The sequence below is a fragment of the Pollachius pollachius genome, assembly GCF_949987615.1.
Source record: "Pollachius pollachius genome assembly, chromosome: 12".
Lineage (NCBI taxonomy): Eukaryota > Metazoa > Chordata > Actinopteri > Gadiformes > Gadidae > Pollachius > Pollachius pollachius.
In genome coordinates, this window is record NC_136945.1 from 7,233,977 (window position 1) to 7,246,476 (window position 12,500).

The following is a 12,500-nucleotide window of genomic DNA, read 5'->3' on the forward strand; positions in this document are numbered from 1 at the left end:
TGCAACACTCCCAGTTCACTTAAATATTTATTTCATACCGGATCTGAAGCGTATTATATTCCACAATATTATATCATTCCACAATTAACACACATCAATCGTTTATGGATTCGAGACATACATTCGTCGTGACAATGTTTGAATTTTGTCGTTTCGCTGTAAGAATGTCGTTAATACACTTGCAATGTAACCATAATACCACAATACAACAAACGAATGCTTTACTAGGGAAGAGCTTTTGGTGGCACAAGTCAAAAAAACACGAAACAGTAACCCCTTGTGTATCTGAACCGCAAGTGACCGTTCCCTCATTGTCCCCTCCCTGTGCCCACCCCCCCCCAGACTGCTGCGTTCACTGTATCCTGGCCTGCCTGTTCTGCGAGTTCCTCACCCTGTGCAACATCGTGCTCAACTGCGCCACCTGCGGCTCCTGCTCCGGCGACGACTCCTGCTTCTGCTGCTGCTGCGCCTCCGAGGAGTGCGGCGACTGCGACCTGCCGTGCGACATGGACTGCGGCATCATCGACGCCTGCTGCGAGTCCGCCGACTGCCTGGAGATCTGCATGGAGTGCTGCGGCCTCTGCTTCTCCTCCTGAGGCCCGCCCGGGCCAGTCGGAGGGGGGCGCGTCTCGCCGGGAAACAACCCCGAGCGGCGCCGGGGCGCGGTCTCCTTTGTTGATTTGCTGAAGAGTCTGGTCGGCGGGACTTGGATAGACTGGACAGAGGGACGACGGCAGAGCTTGCTTTAAACAGGGTAACGGGCGCCGCAGAACTGATCTGCACGCTGGAGGCGGTCGCCGGTGCTGAGCGTCTTCGTCTTCTTCTTCTTCTTCTTCTTCTTCTTCTACTGCTCGTTGTGTCGAAGGACCAGCAGTCTCCCTCCTTCTCCCCCCGGGGCACGTCGGGATTCAGCTGTGGTTCTTGGGCGCGTCCGTCCGTCCATCCGTCCGTCCATCCATCATTCTGTTTGTCATCCGGCTCATGCACGGCGGTGTGTGTGTATGTGTGTGTGTGTGTGTGTCTGTGTGTGCGGACAGGGCCTCTGGACCCGGACTGGATGGGCTCTTATTAAAACAGAGCCCCTTGTGCCCACTGAATGACTCGAGTTCCCCAAGCATGAAAAACGACCTCCAAAAGGCAAATGAGAAAATAGCTCCATTTAACCGGATTTTAGTGTTTCTGCAGATAAGAGCTGGGGCATAATGGGAAAAATGGACGCTCAGATCTCCCCGTCGAACTGTAGTCTGTCCTTGGCAAGGTTAACGTCTTTCAGTCTTTTTTTGAATATGCAGGGCGCCGCGCCCACGTGGAGGATGCGCTGTCCACGGCTGTCCATTGTCCCCCCCCCCCACTCCCCCCCTCGTTTCCATCACTCAATCCGAGGGGACACTGTTGGTGGCTAGTGGCAATATTACACAAACATTCCTTTTTTCATGAAACACCTCAAGGATTTATGGAGAGGGATGACAACGAAACAGGATCATGTTTGTCCTGGAGATGGGTTCTGACGGGAAAATATATATATATATATATACACAAAACCTGACTGTTTTGGACTTTGACTACAACAATTGGATGATTTCAGTCTTGGACAATTCGTTTTTTTTTTGTCAAATCTCACACAGTTGCTTACCGAAAATCTCAGCCTGTATGGATTCAGCCTTGTTGTTTTAGTTAGTTAGTAAGACATTTTGGTGAGGGACCTGTGCTGTTAAAATCCATATTTCTATGCAGTGCTAAGAGAAACTGGAAAGCTTACATCTCTTGAGGAATACATTCCATGAATATTTGACATTGCTATGTGAACAAAGAGACCTCGGCTTTATCCGAAGGCCCGTAGATTTTATGCCTTTTACCAAATCTCTATTAATCCTTGTTTTATAGATTTTAGTTTAGATTTTTACATTCCTCCTGTAATGTGAAAATCACATTTCTGTGTTATCAGGTTTGGCAGGTCTCTCCGCAAAAGCAGCCTTCTCTCAAGATCTAATTGAATTCCCTGAGTGAAAGTCTTGCAATATTATGCAAAGTAAGATCCATGCGCTTGTGAATGAATTTTTTTTTTTGTGATAAGAGGGCTCAAATTCTCGCATGCTTAGACGCATCCTCCAACCTAGTACCTCTTGAGATATCACTCAGATCTGGTATGCATTTTAAACAGACTTGATACAAATCTCTCCATACTGTTCGCCAAATTCTTTCTTTACAAACCTCCGTTTCAAGTTCCAGAATTATATGTAGGCGATATAGTGTTTCACTATACACCTCTATGAATCATAATGACTTTAGACATCACATTGTGGTTTGATACACATGCACAAATATTGTCATCCGATCATCATACTGGATGAACAAAACCACACAAAACAATAATTGGACATCTTTTGTAAAACCCAGTAGAAAACCCAATGCAATTGTTCTAGCTTACATTTTTCACATTTCTTACACCTTTGGTCACGAATCACAGGAAAAACACTGACAAACAGTCCTGGAAAATCCTGGAAAATTGTGCAATCTTCAATAGATATGAATGAAGGGAGAAGGAGACAAAGACCCTGTTATTGGACAGGAATATAAATATGCAATAATGTTACGTGTGATGTGATTGGCTCAGATGCCAGCTATGTCAAAGATTACACCATCCCTAATGTGCCAACATCTCAGTCAATTTGTATCTATAATATTTAGATTAGTATTATTAGTATTATTTTCAGTATTTTCCATATTCAGTATTTCTTTATTTTTGTTATTGTGAATTCCATCAAAGGTCATTGGAGTATTTCAAAGTTATCAATGGTTTCCCTCTCAATTTAGCGCCCCATTTTGTAATGCAACTCAGAGAGCATGTGGGATTTGCCAGTTGCTCTGCTATTAAGACCTTCCAAATAGCCTTGATGATCCTCTGTCTTACTAGTCCTTGATGTGTCATCTTGTTTACACTGTCCCCATGTATCGGCAATTCCCCTTTGCTCTCCTGGATGTTACAGCTGAACTGTTTTATCTCATTTGGAATAAATAATGTGAAGACTAGGGTATTCATAAAACACTGGTGTTGAGACCTCCTTTTTTAAAATGCTGTTATCCCCTTGGCTAACTCTTTAGTTGTCTGTAATTTATCATAGCACAATTGATGCAGTATGGCGATCTGTTAGACATGACACGCACATTTTAAATTGTGGGAAGGTTTAAGCATCAAAACAAATATGAGCAATCATATTTCTAAATATTTCATTCATAAGGTTTTAATACAATGTCTCGACTCCACATCTGGACAAAATACACATCAGCTAACAGAGCATTTATGTTGCCAGGTTCTGATAAGGTCTTTGTTTCTGATCATGTCATCTAAAGATGGTTTTAATTTAGCATAGAGAAAGCTTACTAATGTTAAAACTGGTGTTCACGTCAAACGCAGAACACATTTGGGGAGATAAGCCACTGACCTGTACAAATTATTTCCAAATCGACTGAGATAGAAAGCAAACATGTGAACCTCTCATTATATATTGTCTGTGCTTTCAAATACTTGGCCGTGCTCAGTTTCAAGTTTCATTGTTTTTATTTCTTGAATAATCCCTGCATAAAGTCTCATCACATGCTATTGCAGTTTTCTCATATATCCCACCAGCCTAGTTGTGTCTTAGCTGAGATAAAGAGACAGAGACAGACAGAGAGAGAGAGGGGGGGGGAGATAAAATGTGGGAAAACCAAAAGCAACAACTGTGGCTCACGCAGAGCAGAGTTTCTGTAATGTGTTTTTTAAAGGGCTGCCAAAGTCGTTGAGCAGGAATGCCTGTTCAGGCCAATATATCAACGTGCAGAGAAAGCACTGGGGACGCCTTTCTGCTCCAGATCAGCTCCTCGGTCGGCCTCGCTCTTTAATCCTTCTTTGCGGTCTTTTATTTTTTCTTCCTCTTTATTGAGGATCAGATATTATTTGGCTTCTTCAGGCTCAGGAGAAATCCTGAACCATCTGTGTATGCATGTATGTGTGTGTGTGTCTGTGGCTCCTTCTGTGTGTCTGAATGTGTGTTTGTGTGTGTGTGTGTGTGTGTGTGTGTGTGTTATATGTTTATTTGTGATTTGTGTGCGCACACTTCATGAGGCGATGAGGCGTTGGTGTATTGATATCCCCTCGCTCTGTGTAGAGGTCAATAACAAGAGACCCACTGTATTGACTTCTGCTAATGGCTTTATTGGCAGGGATCATCAACTGGGCTTGTATGTGTGTGTGTGTGTGTGTGTGTGTGTGTGTGTGTGTGTGTGCGTGTGTGTACAGTGGTGTGCTTGTGTGTGCATGAACACTGTACGTGTGTGTGTGTGCAGGCTTTACATGTGTGTGTGTGTATGCGTGCTTGCATGTGTGTGCGTGTGTGTGTGCATGTGTGTGTGTGTGTGGCTCTCTTTCAGGGGACAGAGAAAGGGATGCTGTGGCTCAGAGATCCATGGGTCAGACAGAGGGTCGATTGAAGGCCGTGTCCGTGGGAGTGGACAGACAGAGGGCAGAAGGACAGGGGGACCAGCTGCCAATGTTTTGGAGTGAGCCACGCCGGTGATGGTGTTCACCCACACCTCTTCTGTCACATTTGCAGATGCAATGCAAAGCTCACAACAGCACAGATGCACATAAAGAAACATGACCCACACCGACCCATTGCACAGCCATGGCACACACACACGTACAGACACAAACGCGCGCGTGCACACACACACTTAATGAATCATAAACGACGCACGCACTCCCTGCAGACATTTGCCATGCACAAAGCGGGCACAGGGGACAAGTGGCTTTTGAATATTAACCAATGAATTACAAAGGCTGCATTCTAATGGAGGTGATGGGGTCACACGCTGGGATGGGAATCATAAATTAATACGAGTCTTGACATGACAAGCCACGTGCCTGTGCCTCCACCAAATACAGCTCTGCCCTTCCATCAGTGAAACCAGAGGCACATTGAGGGGGAAATACTCTCTTTATTATTAATACCCAGGTCAATGGAAAGCACCCAGCAACACAGAGCCCATACAATATAGTGGATTCTTTACCCACGGCGACTATTGTAGCGGCTAGCGACGGCGGGACCTTGGGCGGCGGGGAGAATGTATGGGCCCTGTAATTGAAGTGTCTACGAGCGACCTTGGTCTCAGCGCACGTTTATTTAGCTTGGGTTTTTTAATCTATGGAAATCTGGGGGCTTTTCTGCCACCTTCTGCGCTGACCTGCAACAGTCTTTGTGTCGCGACGGCTCCAGCAGAAAAAAATACATTATTAACATGTTGTACATTTCAAGACGCTGCCACTGTTTGCCATCTTAAGGACAGAACACTATAGGCTGTGTGTGTGTCGTAGTGTACAACGTTTAGAGGTCATCTCAGTATCAAACGGTGTGTCGAGCTGCTTCCGACGGCCACCTGTAGATCTGTTTACAGGTCCTGATTCACGTGACCACTTCACGTATAGGAGTGCCGTGTGGATGGAGAGCGAAGCGTTGAGCAACAACACACACACGAGCAGAGACCACAAGCAGGGCTAGGCCCAATGTTAACAACTAGAGTCACATAAAATACACTGACCCCGGTCACCTCTGTGGTAAACGTCTGAACTCAAGTTGAATACAAGTGCTGTCCTCAATGTTTTGTACACAAGCCCTTAAGTTGACCTTAAGTAAGATCATGTGCTACTAAGATGTGCAGGAGCCTAAATGTATATCAATTAGATAATTTATAGAAATATATGATCTATTTTATATATGTCTTACTAAATATGGCCTTCCACACTAAACTTAATGGAATGATCGGATGATATGCAGATAAATGTTAATTCACTAAAGACACACACAGGCACACTGCTGTTGCCTTTTGCTCTCACGCACAGAACACGAAAACAATCTCCAAGAGCACTTGTGAAAATCCAAAAGTACCGGTAAACAGAAAGATATTGCGAAGTATACATTTGTTTTTTTATAAATACGGAATGTACTACCTATTACACTGTCAATTAAGATCTCAAGTTATCTCACATGAATCAACTTTGAATTGCAGAGAACTGCAAAGTGAATATGGAACACTTAAAAAAAAGACGATTTAGTAGATTTGCGAGGGCTCTTTATTTGCCCAGCGTGCAGCGCTGTTTTACAATAAGCCAGACCAAACCGAGAATTGGTGGCGCAGAGACAACCTTGGCTCAGCAACAAAAATGTGTGTGTACTGTATCGAGTTACTGCTTCTGCAGGACTCCTGCGGGAACCACAGCCCAGTGGGCTCCTGTACAGTGCAGTGTCTGTGGCGCACACACGCACGCACACACACACACACACACACACACACACACACACACACACACACACACACACACACACGCACACAACCTTGGCAGGATGGAGACATTTGTTTCTCCTCTGCTCTCACGGAAGCTCCCGAGGAGTGGGCGGGACCCAGTTAGGAGTTTGGATACTTGATCGCTTCAGCTCCAGGAAATCTCCCCGTCCCATCTGATTGATGCTGGGGCCAGTGAGCGGAGACCGATCGAAGGGAAGGATTTTGTCGCACGGTGCGCCAGGACTTTAAGGTATATCATGTCTCATTGGGGAAGGGACAGGGAAAAACAATTTAAACTTGTACCTTTTGCTAAAAGTGGCGTGCGTGAATCGGTGTTTTCATTACAAAGATCGTTCTCCGTGTTACCGTCACGCCCTCCCTCCCCCCACTGGCTCCCAGCCTTGCTGTGTTACGGCGATACATCTTTCGTACAGTGATGATGACAGATAGATTAATCTAGCCATCCAGTCCCACGCTGGTGCGAGAGCTCGGTTGGATAATAAATCACTGATAATCAGTGTATAGATCTAACCCCAACACACACAGAAGGATGAATATTTCTTTGGTTTGCTAAAGCCCAGATGCTGAGTTGTGCATTTGAAAGACTTTATTCATTTTTTTGCTAAAGGAGATATCAACTGATCCGTTTGAGATGAAGTTTGAACTCAGTTAGAGGAATGTCAGGTTTTTCTTGCTTCCTAGCCTGGATTCAGGCTTGTAGAGGCCAGGGCCGATGTATGTGTTTTTGAGGGTTAATCGTATTTGTGCATTTTTGCTAAAAAAAAAAACACAAAGGGAAAAAACAAACAGTGAGTCAAGGAGAGGGAGGAAAATAGAAACTCGGAGCGGGAAAGTTATTTGTAACTGGTGGGGTTTTAGTCACAAAAAAGCCAAACAACAACAAAAAAACACATGCATTCCCACATCTCCAGCCACAAATACTCATGCAAAGTTCAACCACAACCATAACTTCAACCCTGCCATAACTGGAAGGCAAATGTAAACCAAATGCCGAAATCAGCGAGAGGTGATTAAAAAAACTTTTATTTATTCCAGCTGCTTGTGAATTCAGCCTTTAAGTAGGAGAAAGGAATACAATGAAGAAAGACACAACAGAAAAGAAGAAACTATGGAACTGACTTAAGATGGGAAGCTACTACTGAATAAATGCATAACAAATCTATGTGAGCTGTGAACGTCACCCACATGCACTTAAATGTGCATATAACTACTAGGGACAAACCAAAATAATAAAATAGAGGTCGTATTGGCCTTGTTTACTTTTCTCTCACTCTCTCTCGCTCTCTCTTCCTCTCTCTATTGTTGTACCTCTTTCCCTCTCTCTCACACTCTCCTACTCCCTCCCTCCCTCTCACTATCTATCGCCCTCTCTCTCTCCCTATCTCTAGTTCTCTTTACTTCTCTCTCTTGATTTCTGTCTCTGTCTCTCTCCATTTCTCTCCATTTCTCTCTCTCTCTCTCTCTCTCTCTCTCTCTCTCTCTCTCTCTCTCTCTCTCTCTCTCTCTCTCTCTCTCTCTCTCTCTCTCTCAGAGCAGGGCCCCGGTTCGTGTCAGACAGGGGAGGTCCATACACTGCAGACACTGCCACTTATGATCTGGCTTTCATCTGCCTGGGTGGCTATGCCAGTTAGCAACGTGCTAGCTGCACTCGGCTAACAAAGTGCGGCTGTTGTAACTGTAATAGGGCTGTTGTCTCTCTTTGTTGTGATTTTGTTGGGGTTTTTTTAATGACGCAATGAATGTGTCTGTGTCATAACTGTTACTCATTCATGATTGTGATTGCTAAAAAAAAAAATCCTTTCTTTCCGTCATTGCATCACAAAACCAGGTGGCTGTCCAAAAAATCTCCAAAAAACAACAACAACAACAACAACAACAACAGCAACCACGATGAACTCCTGCACGATCAAAGGGCCGCAGCGGGGGGGGGAGTTGCCGCGGGGGCGGAGGTAGATCAGGGGAGGGAAAGCGGTGGCAGTACACCGAGCGGTGAGACGGGGAGGGGAGCGGGCCGTGGCGCGGCGCGGCTCCCTGCAGCCTTTTAAGGGTCGGTGTTACGCAACCCCTGCTGGAGCGCGGCCCGGAGCCCCCGCTGGGCCCGCCTCGTCCTGCTGACGTGGTCAGGCGAGGGGGGGCAGGAAGCAGGGCCGCCGAGGTGTGGCAAGGGATGGGGCGCCCCGGAGCCTTTTGTTTTTTGGGGGGGGAGGGGGGGGAGGTAAATTAAACACATCTGCATCCTGGAGAGAAAAAAACAAGAGATCCGAACCTTCCGTCGTAAAAAGACAACCAAAAGGTCCCGGCCTTCTTGTCCGTTCTTGCTGTAAAGCAGGAGAACAAACATTGTCATCAAACAGCGTTTCTCAGCCACAGAGCCTCTCCGTGTTGACATTGTTCTCCTCCTCGTCGTTTAACGCCATATTCCACATCCTCCCTCTCTCCCCCGTCTTCCCCGATAACCTCAGTCTGCAACCCATGTGCCTGTTCCTTCGCATTGGCTGATCTGTGGGGCCTGATAAAAACGTGGATTTCACCATGGGTAACTTCACATAGTACTGATTTATCTGTTTTCATTCAGCGTGGAGGCCTGAGCTCAGAGGATAGGACAGCCTGAAGAGTGAACTTTGGGCCGGCCGGAGCGCCACCACGCGGCGCGGCAGAACGCGGTGGACCTGCGGCCGTCAGAGAGAGCTTGGCACACGTTTGTATAGATATGTGTGTGTGGGTGTCAAGTGCGTATGTGCATGTATGTGTGTGCGGGCGTGTGTGTGCGTGCATGTGTGTGTGTGTGTGTTTGTGTGTGTGTGGCTGTGTGTTGTGCGTCTGTTCGTGTGTGTGTGTTCTGGTCAGACAGGCAGTTGGCAGGCCACACAAAAACAGGCTCCTGTTTGAGTCCCGCTGACTCATGCCACCCTATGCAAACAGGGAGCACAGACCAGAGCCTTGTCCTCTCACACACACACACACACACACACACACACACACACAGAGTGAGAGAGAGAGAGACACACACACACATAAACATACAAACAAACACACAAACACACACCTTAACTCACGCAAGCATGTGCACATGCTTAGACACACATGCACGCACACATATAGCACACACACACACAAAAACAGAAATACACACCGTACACACAAACATACAAAAATGTGCCTAGAAACACACAGCATAAATAGACACATACACACACACACATACACTTACACACAAAAATACCTGCACATACCTAAAGGCACACAAAATTGTGCGGGCACACAGCCGTCCAGCACACACACACACACACGTCCAGCACACACACACACACACACACGCACACACACACGCACACACATACACACAAACACACACACACACATGTCCATCCCACACACACACGTCAAGCACACACACACACACAAACACACACCTTAACTCACGCAAGCACGTGCACATGCTTAGACACACATGCACGCACACATATAGCACACACACGAAAACAGAAATACACACCGTACACACAAACATACAAAAATGTGCCTAGAAACACACAGCATAAATAGACACATACACACACACACATACACTTACACACAAAAATACCTGCACATACCTAAAGACACACAAACTTGTGCGGGCACACAGCCGTCCAGCACACACACACACACACACACAAACACACACACGTCCAGCACACACACACACACACACACACACACACACACGCACACACACACATACACACAAACACACACACACACGGCCAGCACAAACACACACACAAACACAGGTCCAGCACACACACACACACACACGGCCAGCGCACCGAGAACCAAGTCAACATCTCAGCGGTCTCAACAGTCTCTCCTGTTTCCTCCAGGTCTCCAACTGGCCTCTGTACACTCAGTCCTGTCTGCCTCGCTCGCGGGGCCCGTGCGCTGAGCCGCGCGCTGCCAGTAGAAAAGGCTTGATGTGAACACATTCACTCAGTCACCTGGAGCCCGAGCTAGGGAGGGTGGAGGTGGCACGTAAAGGTGAGACACACACAACACTTACATTGTGTTCTAAAGGGAGTGGAGAGAGAGAGAGAGAGAGAGAGAGAGAGAGAGAGAGAAAAAAAACACACAGTGGGAAAAGCTAGAGGAAGAGGAGGGAAGGGATCAGAGGAGTGATTGCCGGGAGCCTCACGGCGGAGGAGACGGGGGCTGACAAAGTGCCTTAGTTGAAAGACACACAGGATCGAAGTGGGGGGGAGGGGGAGCAAGACGGGGGGGCGGGCAGGGCCCCTGGGAGCACTCAGGAAGGGCCGCTTCGTCTACACAAACAGTTCCACGGTCCGCCGTGACACCGTGAGGGGCCTGGGACTGTTGACGTTTGTCTCTTTATTTCTTCCTCTTTATTGTTCTCTTTCTCTTTTTCTGTCTGTGCCCCTCCCTCTGCCTCCGACTCGCTCTCCCTTCGTCTCTCTATTCCTCTCTGTCCTTCTCCCCGCTCTCTCTCTCTTCCACTCTCTCTATCCCTCGCTCTCCCTTCGTCTCTCTTTTCCTCTCTGTCCTTCTCCCCGCTGTCTCTCTTCCACTCTCTCTATCCCTCGCTCTCCCTTCGTCTCTCTATTCCTCTCTGTCCTTCTCCCCGCTCTCTCTCTTCCACTCTCTCTATCCCTCGCCCTCCCTTCGTCTCTCTATTCCTCTCTGTCCTTCTCCCCGCTCTCTCTCTTCCACTCTCTCTATCCCTCGCTCTCCCTTCGTCTCTCTATTCCTCTCTGTCCTTCTCCCCGCTCTCTCTCTTCCACTCTCTCTATCCCTCGCTCTCCCTTCGTCTCTCTATTCCTCTCTGTCCTTCTCCCCGCTCTCTCTCTTCCACTCTCTCTATCCCTCGCTCTCCCTTCGTCTCTCTATTCCTCTCTGTCCTTCTCCCCGCTCTCTCTCTTCCACTCTCTCTATCCCTCGCTCTCCCTTCGTCTCTCTATTCCTCTCTGTCTTTCTCCCCGCTCTCTCTCTTCCACTCTCTCTATCCCTCGCTCTCCCCCCGCCCCCCGCGCCCCTGCCACTCTCTCTCACTCTTCCTCTCTCTCTCTTTCTCTCTGTCTAGCCCAGCCCTTAGAAATACGTCTAGTCCAGAGGCTCTTCACCTACGACCCAGGCTCTGGGAATGTCACAGGAGGGTCATCTGAAGGGGCCGGGATACAGGCCTTAAGACTGTTTGGGTCATGATGCTTCTGTTAGCATGACAACCTCAAAGAACCCTCATTTCTAACCTATCCCCCCCCCCCCCACCATGTTTCTTTGGTGCGGTTGCCCGTCTGCCACCAGACGTGAGCTCCTCAAACACGCTCACCTCACCGGCCCGCAGGGTCTCCCTCCGTCAGGAAGCCTCCAATAACCTCCGTCCTTTTTCCGAGGTCAAACGGCAAAACCACGCAAAAGGTTCACCGGCTTCACACAGCGTTGGGTCCTTCCCCTGCCTCCTCCGCTTTCTTTTTTTTTTCTCACCTCCAAAAGAGGAACCTGAAATCCAAACCCGAATGTAGCTGGCGGTTTCCTTCTAGCGCTTCGAAAAAAAAAACAACGGAGGAGAATCGACGCCCGCATGGTGGTATCTCTGCAGGCGACCGCTGGTGTAGTGCAGGAGCGGGGAATGAGGCGTGTGGCCAGCCAGCAGCCTGACCGTGGGCGCTCGTAGAGGGACTCGCTCCGGGCAGACAGATATGAGATGAGGCTGATGGGGGGGTAGATAGGGCCTGCAGTCCTCCACTCAGATCCGCAGACAGATGGTAATGATGTTCTCTTCCACCCGGAGCACCGTGGCCAATGGCTGCGTTGGGGCCAGAACACTGAAGGAGAGCCTGAAGAGGAGAAGCCTCGGATTCACACAGGATCAAATTATCTGGACCGGACTCGTCCATCCATCTTGTTTCTGGGAAGACAGCAGGCCTTTCGATGCTATCAAGAGTGCCAGCCATGGTATATGGGTTTTGTGTTTGGTTGACTTGACTGTATTGACCTGGATTAAGACTTAAATTTAGTTATTTATAAGAAATAATACACACATATATATATACATATATATATATATACATATATATATATATAATATTCTTAAGTTCATTATAATATGAACTTTCTGCTGAATCCCAAATGTCAGTGTTTCTACCCCTTTGGTGAAACCGTTTTTT

At 47.5% G+C, this 12,500-nt stretch overlaps 1 protein-coding gene across 1 annotated transcript in view; it reads left to right on the forward strand.

Moving 5' to 3' along the window:
• The window catches only part of mdfi (MyoD family inhibitor), a 23,416-nt gene extending 20,432 nt beyond the window's left edge, over window positions 1-2,984 (forward strand). The window contains exon 5 of the mRNA XM_079747471.1: window positions 343-2,984. Within this exon, the coding sequence (XP_079603597.1) occupies window positions 343-596 (254 nt within the window). The 3' untranslated portion in view covers window positions 597-2,984. The remainder of the gene's footprint in view (window positions 1-342) is intronic.
• Window positions 2,985-12,500: the final 9,516 nt, after the last annotated feature.